We start from the raw sequence: 13,004 nt of genomic DNA, 5'->3' as shown, positions 1-13,004 counted from the left end.
GAAGGTATAGTGTTCCCTTACTAGAGGTCTTCATGTGAAAGTTGATCACTTTATTGGGGATGTTGTAGAGAGGATTCTTGCTCAAGTATAGATTTGACTAGATGACCTCAGATGGCCCTTCCAACTCTGAGATTCTGTGACTTTATCACCTCAAAGGTCCCTTCCAGTTCTAACAATCTGTGAAAATATAAATATCATTGAAAGGGATAACCCATTAAGTTAAAATGTTAGTCATCAACACCTTATTTTCAATTATCTTATGATCTAAACATAGAATCTTAGAGTGTAAGAATTAGATGGGAATTTCGAGGGCATCCAGTCCAACCTCCCATCCCATGCAGAAATCCCCTCAACAAAATTCCAGACTCTGCTTGAATTTTTTACTGACAGGATTTGTTGACTCATAAAGCAGTCCATTCAATTGCTAGGCAGCTATAATTGCTAGGAAGTTCTTCCTTCTATTAAGCTAACATCTGTTTCCCTGTAACTTCTCCCTTACTGGTTCCAGTTCTGTGCTCCAGAGAGATATAGAAAAAGTCTGCTCCTTTTTCCACACAACCCTTATGTGACATGGTTTCTAGATCTCTCACTATCCCAGGTTCCCCTACTCTATGCATACTCTACTGAAATAAAGCTTTTTTCCTTTCTTTATCTAGCTCTTTTAAACATAGCTAGCTGAGAACAAGTTTTGACTGGAGGAAAGGTCCAGACACTAAACACGGTGTCCTTGCTTAGGATAAGCAGGTATGAAGGATGGGGCTTTGTCATACAGGCGCAGCACGAACAAGTGGACCTGTGGGGCCACTGAAAGAAGGGAGCTATCATAAATTAGGAAGAGGAAACTGAAAAATGGAAGGAGAAGCTAAGATCTACCTGTACTGAGAGGTTGTCCTGACTGTTCTAAGCTGAAGAGCAAGGTGAGATGGAGCAGAGATCCTAAACCCAGAGGTCCAGGACATACTGTCACCTGTGTTACTAAGATGAGTTTCCTATAAACTCACCCCATCATGGACAAGAGCCTTCCATGTGTGCTCCAGCTTCTTGATGAATCTAAAGAAAAATCATCAATGATATCAGAGAAATATACTAGAGAGACCCAGATCTTTATACCAGTTATCTTCTAGAAATAAAGCATCTCTATTATTTCTTATTGTTTACATGACTTCCCTAGCTCAGGCCAAATTTAATCTTTTCTTGGGGAAGAAAGAAAAAAGTCATTCAATAAATAGGCAACTGTGCTCACAGAATATTTTTTTCTCCTTTGTCAAAGACCAAAGCTGGCTTTGATCTAGAGAGGTGTCTGGAACTGAATGGAGGCTGAGTTCCTGCTGCATAAATTACACCTAAGAAAGTTTCCATCGACACCAACCCATTTCTTGGGCTGCCATCAGTTGGTCATTCTAACAGCCGGCATGGTACCTATCACTCCTCTTCACCCACTTACTCCTGACTTCTTTGTGAGATCTGGTGCAAGATTGTCACTGTCCCATTTGTTCCCTCTAAACACCAAATGAGGTTGTATTCCCCACCTCTCTTGATCTGCTTCTTTTGAAAGGTTGACTACTCTTGTTTTAGAGACCCACAAGAAGATTACTATAGCATATAGAAGGGCTCTGAATTTGGAAAATTATCTGTTTTTTTAAAAATGCCAATAACTAAAAAGAAACCGATCTTAAAAATAAAGGCTACACATGGGTCTGATTTAACTTCTAATCAGAAAACTTCATCCCAGGAATTTGGGTTTGATTTGGTCCCTGATATAGGAATTCAAAGAAAACTCAGCCCCAGCACCTACCTGTAAGATTGCAGGATATCAATTATTCCTATATGTAGCAGTAGACGCTCCCCACGGCCATTCACTGCTGGGATCCCACCCATCCTGGAGAAAGAGGCATGTATCAGTGGCCACCCCAGCTAGTGCAGGAAACATGTGACCCTAGAGCCCCAGGGGAAAAAAAAAACTTCTAAGAATAGCTACAAGTCAGAGAGCTGCATTTATGGAAATCCACCTCACTGTTAGGAGGTAATGCCAAAGAGGACAGCAGGTTCAGGAGCTGATAACTGAAGTCAGATCCAGAAACTACTTCATTCCCCCTTACCAGAGCCATCTGTCATATAATAAGCCTCTGGGAAAGCAAGGATACTACCAGCAGGAAAGGAAAGGACAAAGGATAAATTTACCTAAGGTGTTTTGGGTCTAAGCCTCAGGAGATCTGAGTGTATCTGTTGTATTCCGGATTCCTCATAATCTACCACAAATGGCTTTTTCTACGTTGTTCTATCATCTCCCACCAAGCACTTCCAAGGTGAGGATGGCAGACTCTTTGCAACTGAGATTTATTATCCTGTTTGATCACCACAACAGTCCTGTGAGAGGCATGCGCAGACATTGTCCCTGTCTGATATATGAGGAAATTGATACTTGGAGAGGCTCAGCATAAAGCCTAAGGTCACAGTTAATAAGTGATGGAGCACAGATTCTTGAGAGTTGGGAGGGAATTATCCAGTCTAATCTCCTCAGGTTAAAAGTTAGGAAATTGAGACTCAGAGAATAATAGTGACTGACTTATTCAACAACTGTGCGTATGTATCTTTCTCTCTTATACACACAAACGCTATAAAATACTGAGTCTGATTTCGACATGCTTTCCAGAGTCAGCCATATCTTTATAGTACACTGTAGCTATCTGACTAGTGAAGGGGTGACTAAGTTCATTCTAGTACTATCAGAATTATAACTTAGTTAGCAAGTATAAGTAAAGATGGTAGGGAAAGCTGTATAATACTTGTTTTTTTCTCCAAAGAACATGATCATTAGTAAATTTCCCAGCTCCCCAAATGTGCCAAATCCTAGTTAAGTTGGCTGCCGTTGGCTAAGATACTGCCACATCCATTGCCAGTATAAACACAGCACACTGCAATGTTAGTTGGTGTCCAGACTCAGTGGTTCAATACTGTTTAGGATCCTGGGACAAGCCAAGCTTGCCTTGCACACAAGTGACCTCATGCACTGTAGTCCTCACCTGTGACTCTTTACTACTCTCTTGCTGGAGGTCTGCACCTGGGCCAAATCCTACAAATGCCAAGACAGTCTAAAGACCACATATGTTACTGGTGGGGGATCCCTCCCAACATGGCAACTTTTGGTCCTAGTGGGATTTTAATTAATGTTCTATTGAACAGATCTAGATTTTTAATATTAGTCAACATATTAGGGAGGTAGGTTAATGTGACTTTGATACCCTTTAGATGTGTTAGGGAAAGTCTGGCTCCAATGTGAGCTGGCTTAGAGAACAGACTTTTATTCACTGCCTCTACAAAGAGGGAATCCCATTTCACATATTCCTTTACTACTCAAGAACCAAGCAGGATAAGGTCCAAGCTTTTTGGCCTGGCATTCAAAGTCCTTCCACAATCTGATCCCAACCTGACTTTCTAACCTTATTTCTCACTTTTCTTTGTAAAAATTTCCACTCTAGTCAAACTGGTCTCCCCACTGTTACCCTAATAAGCTAGTCTCACCTTTATACTTTTATCAACACCACTCTTCCTGACTGTACTGTCTTCCTTTCTATTTTATGACAATCCAAATCCTTCACAGCTGAGCTCAAGTCCCATGATCTAGTATGAAACTTTCCCTAACCATCCTAGCCTGTATTGGTTTTTTTCTCTTCTCAACTTCTGCAGCAAAATCAAATAGCTATGTGAGATCATAACACTATGAAGGAAATGAAAAGCAACTAATTCCATGGGAACATACACTACTGAGTCTACCTCAGGGCTTATAACTTTCTATACTATTCATCTGATGATTAACTGTATTCTGTCCTTGTGTTTAGTCTTATTTTTAACTCCTGTATTTTTTACTTAATTTCCTAAGTTTATGACCTATATCTCCTACTAGACTGTAAGCTCCCTGAGGATAGATAGCATTGGGGTTGTTGAGACTGTCCTCATAGCCAATCTGTTATATAATCCTGCCAATTCCACCTCAGCAGAGTCACTATTCCTATGGTGACTACTCTAAGGCAAGTCCTCACTACGTCCCACTGGGCCTACTGCAACAGCTTCCTAACAGATTTCCTTTCTCCACTCCTTCAATCCACCTTTCACATGCTGTTGGAATAATCCTTCTCACATACAGATCTGGTCATGTTACAATCTGATCAAAAATGCCAAGAGGCTCCCAATTTACCATTGAGAAATTTAAACTCCTCTGCTGGAACTCAAAGCTCTTCATGATTTGGCACTACCCACCTTTTCCAGCCTTATATAAAAAGCCCTACTCTGACACTTCATATGTGATACAAAAGTGGACAAAAATTCTTGAGAGCTATGTCAGTGGAGCATGAGCTCTGACAGGTTTCATATTAAGTTAAAAAGAAAGGCTTCAAAGATGGTCTTGGCAACAGACTAGCTGATCACAGGGAGGTGATTGTTTGGTAACTGGTAACTCATGAAATAGACATAAACACCAAATAGCTCAGGGCTGAGTAGTCCCCTTCTGATTCTTCAGTAATAGTAACAGAATGGCAGAAAAGGGGCAAAGGGTGCTAAGAATCAGTTTTTAGGCTTCCTACCAAATCATTAGTATTGTGTATATTGATATGATACATGTGAGATCCTGGTCTAGTAAGTTGCTGCACTGGCCAGAGGTCCTGAAACACATTCATAGTGACAATATCATTGTAAATGACACCAGAAGACAAAATAGAAGAACACACAGCTTTTCCTCAGAGTGGATCACAGAAGAACTGAAGAATGTTGCTTTTATCATTTGCCAGAAGGACACTTGGTCATCTTGACTAGAAATGCACATGGTGAACGTGATGAACTTATGACTTCTATAAAGACAGTTACAGCATACATGCCAATACTTGCTGCAGAGGATGAAATAGCAGAGGCTTTCTATGAAAAATATGACAGAATACAAGTCAATTTTCATCTTGATACCTGGAGACTTCAATGAAAAGAGAGGATAGTAGAAATATGGTAGAACACATGGGTGAGGATTAAGAATTCAAAGAGGTATGGGGGCGCTAGGTGGCACACTGAGTAGAGCACTGGCCCTGAAGTCATGAGGACCTGGGTTCGGATCTGGCCTCAGACGTCTACTTGACATACACACACACACAAAATCTAGCCCTGTGACCTTGAGCAAGTCACTTAACCCCAACTGCCCTACCCTCCCCCTCCAAAAAAAAAAAAAAGGGCAAAAAAAAGAATTCAAAGAGGTTGATGGCTTTTTCGGATTATCTGGAAGTGTTATGCCTGTGTATCATAAATATTTTCTTTAAGCAGCATAATGTCATATCCTTGAGGCAAGGGCAGTTTTAAATTTTGTCTTTGTATGCCTTGCACATAGATGTTTAATAAATGTTTGCTGAGTAAAGACAGTTGGAAAGGTATTAGACATGTGGAATAATGAGAATCACATAAAATGAAATTGACTTTTTCTGGGAAGAAAGAACTGCTCACTGCCATGGAAATATTTTAGAATAAGTTAGGCTAAGTAGTTAAATCACTGACTAGTTAGAGCAGAAGTCAAAATGAATACCAAATCAGCAGAGTTTTAAAGAAAGACGGGGAGATATTGTGTGCGATTGAAACAGGCCAACTCATTTAGCTGATGGGTACTCTGAAAAAATAGAAGCTGGATAAAAGCAAAGAAAATGACTCAAATACTGCTATTTCTAAAAGGAGTTTTATTGAATGAAAATAACCACTGTAACAAGTTCAAAAGAACCAACCAAGAAACTGTCTTAAGCCAACAAACACTTGGATCCCCTTTAGAAGTGTAGATCCACGGCAGTCAGATTATGTAGTTAAATTGTGCTATTTAAAAATTAATACAAACATTGGAGGGGAAAATAGGCCTAAAAAAATAATGTGTGAGACCAGCTTTACTTATTATTAAATTAAAGCTATTCAAAAGTGGAATGGATTACCACAGAAGATGGCCAGTTACCCCGCCCTTCATTGGAGGTCATCAAGCAGAGGCTGGATGAGTACTCAATGGTTATGGGATTTTTTTTGGATGAGGGCTATACTAGATAGCTGGTAAGGTCCTTTCTAGCTCTAAAATTCAGTGATTCTGGGATTATCATTGATAACTTTGGGACCACTGCATTTGGACACTGATACCTCAGTATCAAAAGTGCTAATATGAGGTTGTAGAGATGGCATCAATGAAAGTGAAGTAAAGAAGAATGGCTCTATCTGATCAATACAAAGAAGAAACCTGTGTTGGAGGCAACACAGTTTAAAGGGATTCAGAGGCTGATTTTCAAGATACCTCAAAGCAGGGAACATTTCAAAAGAATTAACAAGATCATGATTGATATCACCAAAAACGGACCAAATAAACTTTAGTTTAGTACTAAGCTAGATATCTACTTTCTTATTGCTATAGAATCCTTGTGAGAAGGTTCTATGAATGTAAAAATAATAGCTAACATTTATATAGTGTGTTAGGATTTGCAAAGTGCTTTACAAATATTATCTCATTTTATCCTCATAGCAACCTTGGGAGGTAGATGCTATTATTACTTCCATTTTACAGATAAGGAAATTCAGGCACAGAGTGGCCAAATGACTTCCCCAGGGTCACAGTCAGTAAAACGTCTGAGGTAGGTTTTGAAATCAGGTTTTCCTGACTCCAGATCAAGCACTGCATCCACAATGTCACCTACCTGAAAGAGGGTGTCCTTGGTGAAAATGAGAAGAGAACAAGACTTTTGTAGAATATTTTCTATAGCTAGCCACATCTTCACAGGTCATAATCAGTGGAGATGTATAGAAAACATAAGATACTGCTGTGTTTATAATTTATTGATTACTAAGCTGTGACTCAAGGGTCAAAAATTTCATTGGTTTGCTTAATCTTACTATTGATTAAAAGATCAAAACTCCTTTATAACTCATGATATTTCTGTAACTTAGGTGAGTCTCTGGGAGTTGTTGTGACTGGAAAACTTATTACCTTGTGATGACTCTCCCTTAACTTCTCAGAAACAGTTCCTCAAATATTGCACTGGTGTCCATGAGATATTAAAGATAGAAAATAAGACCTCTAGTGCATTTTATAGGTGATATATAGACAGTGTATTTCCATATATGGACAATTATAATGTGAGATGAGAAAATATATGTAAGAAGAGGGGATGTGATGCCCACCCTCCCACCCCCAAGCCAACATAATAACAGAAGGTCTAGAATGGAACCACAAGGTGTTAATGAGGTATTAAATTAACTGTAAAGAAGGAAATGATGTGACTGGCTAAATAAACAAATTGGCCATGATTTGGGGGCTTTAAATAGATAGGTTCTGGATGAATATCAGAGGTAGGGTTTGAGAGAGGGAGAGATTGCAAGTTGTAACTGCCTGTAGAGAAGACTCGTGCAGGAGGGAAAGAAGGGATTTTATTGGCTATATAATTCTAAAGGGAAGCTAATGGACCAGTAGTAGGCATTACCTCTAATGGAGCACAGTGAAATATATTCTAGATCAATACAAAGCAACAATCAATCACTGAGGACACAGTTTCAAGGACTGCATCCCCTGGCAGCAGAGAAGGGTTAGATTGTAGAAGACAGAAGACACTGGGAACCCAGCTGAGCAACTTGCTGAGCAGAGATGCTGAACCCTAGGGGAGCTTTGTGAAGGCTATGGATTACTAGGCCTTTCAGTGCTATGAGCCTTCTTTGTCATGTGTATATTCTATATTCTGCCTCACAACAACTTTACTTAAAGATTAAGCCCTCTCTTCCCAAGTGTGCATTTGTGGGAGAGAGTGCCCCAACATTATAGAAAGGGAATGTTTTGGAACTTACCACTCTTGCTCTGCCAGCTAAGTAAATGACTTTGCTAAGTCCTAACTGAGGCTACTTGCTATTAACGGGAAGCATGCTGGTGGGTGCTTGCATTCAACAGCGTTCAGGGCAAAGATGTACAGGGTTATCCATAAGCACTTGTGGGAGTAGCAGTTCTTCTGGAGTCTCAACACAACAGAGTAAATTTAGAGAATGGGAGTACTCAAGAATTAACGAGACCATGGAGCCATCAAAGAACTGAAGTTAGCAGGCTGTACTATACTCTATATTCTCTATACTCCAGCCAAACTGGACTATTCTCTGTCCTCCAAATATGCTGATTTTACCATCTCTCTGCCTTTGTACTCCTGCAATTCCTTGTGCTTGGAATAATCTCTTTCCTTCTTTGCTGACTTGAATTTCTATACATATTTTAAAGCCCAATTCAGATACCACCATATCCTCTGTGAAGCCTTCCCTAATCCTTCTCTTCACATAACAATTTGTTTGACAATTTCTTAAATTGCTTGCCATTTATTACTGTATATTAGAATTATTTCTGTATCTTATTCCTGATGCTAGACTAAACTCTAAAGAGCAGGCACTGTTTTAGCCAAACGCTATTATTTCCTCAAGAGCCTATGACCATGTTCTGTCCACAGTAAGTGTTTAAAAATGTTTGCTGAATTGATATCAAATGAATGAGTCCAGGGAGTAAGTTTTATTTTTCTCTGTAGCCTCCTTAGAACCACATGTAGGCTACACACAGAGAGATCAACAATTTATTTAATGAAGGGATATGTTTATGGTTTTAATTTGGACTAAACTACTGGACTGCTAAATGGAGACCAGTTCTTCTCCCTTGATGCCACTCTTCTACTGCTTTGGGAATGTCAAGGACAGCATTGGGCAGGGTAAGGCATCTGTGTTCTACTCTCACCCCAAGATGACGATATCAAGCCTGGGGTGAAAATGAATAGGAGGCAGTGGCAGATAGGGGATCCATAGAAAGAGGTCCCTGAAAGGAGAGGTGACCCAGCAACTGTCCTATGAGTTAACCACAGAGAAAACCTTCCTTAAGGCTATCAGTGGACCCTGACCAAACTCATCACTTACGTGTCATCAGTGTCTATAGATTCCCCCCGGGCAGCCCCACCCTGGATAGACTCCATAGCAGTAGAGTAGAGTGCCTTCTGGCCAACTGGACGCTTCTCATCTGATGTGCTCTGGGCTCCCTCTGCCTGCCTTTCCCGTTCCTGCTGGTCAATGTTATGTACCCCCAGCAATAGGCTGTAGTCCATGATCTTAAAACTCTCCAATACCTACATGCCAAAATGGAAGACAAAAGAAAAAAAATAGAGACACACCACACCAAACCCTCCCAACACCTGGAATCAGATCAAACCTAGCCAGACTCTGGCTATGTCTTCTTGGCCTCTCGTCATTCAAACCCTGTGAACTCTTAGTTATCACAAAACCTTACTTTTGTAGTAATCACTAATCACTAAACAAAAGTGAACTTAACTCCATTCTGCAGTCTCAGATGATATACTGTACCTTTTTTCACAAGATTATTTCTTAGGGTTATTGGTAATACTGCAAAGTATTCTTGCAAAAGATAATCCAGTCCTTTTATGCAAGGAAGTCCCCAGTTCTAAATTCTGACTTTAAAAAAAAAATCTAGCACATCTATGAACCTCTTGCGTGGTAAGGCATCTGAGAAGCCCTGGTATTCTGAAATTCTTGGCATTAGATTTGTATAATTCATTCTTCTAAAGTTAGGGCCTGTGTAATCTCATTTTCCTGATTAGGGTCTATACCACTTTCTTTCATGGAATGAGGGCTCATAGGATATTGTCCCCTCTTTCCAGGGCTGAGGTCTGGCATGATATTACCCTCTCTGGAACAGTCAGTGCTATCTTTCCCCCCTAGGATCAGTGTGACTCACTCCTGTTCATATAAACTTATCCTCTTAGGGGCCCTTCCCCTTACCAAACAGTCTCTCTGCAGAGTTTTCACCAGGGCAGTGAAGGTGTCAGCATCCAGCATCAGCCCCTCAGGCATGTCCTGAATAAAGTCCAGGTCCTTATAGGTGGGAATGGACTTCTCCTTTTCCTTCTTGCTTGCCCGTCGCTTGTACGTCGAGCCCTTTAAGTCAAACTTAAGGTGCATCTTTACTAATCGAGGAAGGATGTTGTTCATTACCACCACCCGAATGTTCTTCCCTCCAGACTGAACACAGTATAGCCCATAAAACTTAGGCAGCAGGGTCCGGGGATTCTGGTTTAAATTCTGAGAGGAAGAAAATAACATTGTTAAAAGGAAATGAAAAACAACTGAACTTAGAGCTATGAAGATATGCCCTTGGTCACTTACTGGCTGTGTGATCCTGGGCAAGTCTGTTAAACTTCCTCAGCTTCAGTTTCCTCATCTTTAAAATCCTCACAGGGTCTTTGTGAGGATCAAATGAGATAACTTATGTAAACTGCTTTGTAAACCACTTAAAGCACTACATAAATCATAATTATTGTTATTATTCCTGACACCAAACTGGAATCCATCACAGAATACAGATTTTGTCAGTGGTCCTCTCTGGCCACGTGACTCTAAATGCAGACAAATTTCCATTCTACTAACTGCAATAAATCTGATCCAAGATGCCCTGTGCTGTGTCCTAGGTTGGTAATTTTAGTTTGTTGGTCCTGTTCTGGGGAATCACAGGAACTGAAATGGACATTAGAGGCCATCTAGCCCAGAAGTGTTAAACACTGGTAACCTTATGTATGGTTTAGTAGCCCCCCCCATTCTATTTGAACTTGACACCACTGATCAGCCCATTTTTCTATGGAAAAGAGGAAGCCCTTTTACAGCATCCCTGACAGGTGATCAATCAACTCAACTTGAATATCCCAAGCTCACAACATTTCAAGACAGTCTGTTGTGCTACTGCTGAACTCCCCAGTAAAGATGGTTTGGGAGTTTTTAAACTTGAGGCAGCCTGATGTAGCAGAAAGAACATGAGATTTGGAGTCAGAGACTTGGAATGGAGTCCTGGTGGAGACTTCCTAGGTGATGGACTATTACAAATTCAGCAATTACTGAATTTCTCTGTGTCTTTGGTTCTTCATCTACAAAATGGAGATTATTCTTGCATTACACCTACCTACAAGAGAGGGTTGTCATGAAGAATGTTTAATAAACTTTATAGCCCTGATAGAAATGGTAGTTACTGCTAGTAGTAATACACAAGACTTTGGTTACACTGAAACAGATCCTCCGAGGTTGTCATAATGACAGTAGAAGCAGATTAAATTTATGCAGTATTTTAAGGTTTGCAAATACCTTTTATATCTTATTTGAACCTCACAAAAAAAAATGTGAAGCAGATACTGTTTTATCTCCTTAGTAAAACTGAACCTTAGAGGAAGTAAGAGATTTGCCCAAGGTTACACAGTTAGTATATAACAGAGTTGGGATTCTAAGTATAGAAGTCTTCCCACTACAAGAAGATGTTTTCTTGGGCTGCTTAGAGGATAATGATTCCCAACTTTTCTTCTCTCACCCCCAAAGCTCTCCAAACTCAGACTTCAGTTGACATTTCTGGGCAAGGCCAAAAACCAAATTAAGAGTTTATCCTCCACAAGAAAGAATCAGGCCATCTACCTGGCATTTCCCTAAGGTGACTCAAAATACTCTCCCACTGGACTGGATTTCAGACTAAAAGTCTGTTTATTAGAACAGGTTTCAGGAAACCAAAAAGCTTCTTGTACTGGATCTGGGAGCAAAAGAATATGTCAACTCCAAAGAATCAGAGGGAAAAGCAGGCCGCATCCAAATTTCATAATCTTTGTTCTTCTTTTAGAAAACCCTAAGCTGCTATGGTACTCTCTTTATAGATGGATTGGATCCTTATAGCGGGTGGCTGTCACCTGACACCTGAGCAGAATTTCAGAAAGATGTTGATGTAACAATTATCATAAAGCAAACATCTTTTGCTGTTTTCTTTTAACAGTATATATTAAGTCTAGGGGTGGCAAGGTGGTGCAGTGAATAGAGTGCTGGCCCTGGAGTCAGGAGGACCTGAGTTCAAATCTGACCTCAGACATTTAATACAAAAACTAGCTGTGTGACCTTGGGCAAGTCACTTTATCCCAACTGCCCTACCTCCCCCTCTCCAAAAGCAAAAACAAACAAACAAAAACCAGTATAAGTCCACACATACACCTACAGACAGCAGAGGCCTATGCTCTGGTTTCCATTTAAAGATATGGGTCTCTGAGAAGAATGGCAAAGAGTCCTTATCCAAGTGGATGAGAATGGGGTTCACTTTGGAAAGCCATACTTTATTTTATTTTTTTGATTTTTGGCAGGGGGAGGGCAGGCAATTGGGGTTAAGTGACTTGCCCAAGGTCATAAGTGTTAAGTGTCTGAGGCTGGATTTGAACTCAGGTCCACCTGACTCCAGGGCTGGTTTTCTTTTTACTGTGTCACCTAGCCGCCCCAAGGGAAGCCACACTTTAAGAAGAACATGGATAAGCTGGTGTGGCTTTGGAGGAGCACTACCACGATGGAGAGAGGATCAGCAGTCATTATAAAGAAAGAAATGGGTATGTTTAGAATAGGAAGCGAAAACCTAAGAAATTAGAGGGTTTTTTTCCCAAACATTTAAAGGGCTGGCAGGAAAGAATAAACTTCTTCTGCTTGGCCCCTACTGGAAGGGGAGGAGAAGGGGAGCAAAGGACACAGTTCAATAGAGGATACGTCTTCTATCAATTAGACATGTCTGATAATGGAATGGGAGACCTGGGAAGGTCATGAGATTTGAATGTCCTACATGGAGGATGGATAACCACATGTCAGAACATGCAGTAGAAGGGACTCTGCTTCTGGCAGTAGCTAGACTAGATGCCCTCTGAGGTCCCTTCCAAATCTAACGATACTTAAGTCATTGATCCAATTAACTTCATCATGCAAATTAAGTCGTCAGAAATAGATCTGAGAGTAAAAATTTTAAACAAAAATAGAAACCATGACTTATCAAGTGACAAGTCAATTTCTTCACACATTTCCTCAGAAGAAAGGAAAGTATGTAGACTAGTGAGCATTTCTGCACATCTGCAGCCTCTTGGTTCTTATCTACAAGATTGGTTTGGCCTTGCCAAGAAGTGGAACATGTTTGGTTACACATAAAA

The 13,004-nt window shown here is 40.4% G+C and overlaps 1 protein-coding gene across 5 annotated transcripts in view; it reads right to left on the bottom strand.

The window, feature by feature from the left end:
- Positions 1-13,004, bottom strand: part of PIP5K1C (phosphatidylinositol-4-phosphate 5-kinase type 1 gamma) — a 145,971-nt gene that overhangs the window by 33,458 nt on the left and 99,509 nt on the right. For all 5 annotated transcript variants that reach the window (XR_011168117.1, XM_069086870.1, XM_069086869.1 and 2 more), the window contains exons 7-10: positions 9,805-10,104; positions 8,929-9,134; positions 1,796-1,879; positions 1,002-1,050 (exon numbers count right to left, since the gene is read on the bottom strand). Coding sequence is in view for 4 of the 5 variants with exons in the window: in XM_069086870.1 (XP_068942971.1) it covers positions 1,002-1,050; positions 1,796-1,879; positions 8,929-9,134; positions 9,805-10,104 (639 nt within the window). In the remaining variant the exon portion in view is untranslated. The remainder of the gene's footprint in view (positions 1-1,001; positions 1,051-1,795; positions 1,880-8,928; positions 9,135-9,804; positions 10,105-13,004) is intronic.

This window comes from Petaurus breviceps, unplaced genomic scaffold (genome assembly GCF_028583685.1).
Source record: "Petaurus breviceps papuanus isolate PSGF00001 unplaced genomic scaffold, PetGlider_PUasm1.0 180, whole genome shotgun sequence".
Lineage (NCBI taxonomy): Eukaryota > Metazoa > Chordata > Mammalia > Diprotodontia > Petauridae > Petaurus > Petaurus breviceps.
The sequence above is the reverse complement of the archived record's forward strand: the minus strand, read 5'-3'. Positions and strand labels throughout refer to the sequence as shown.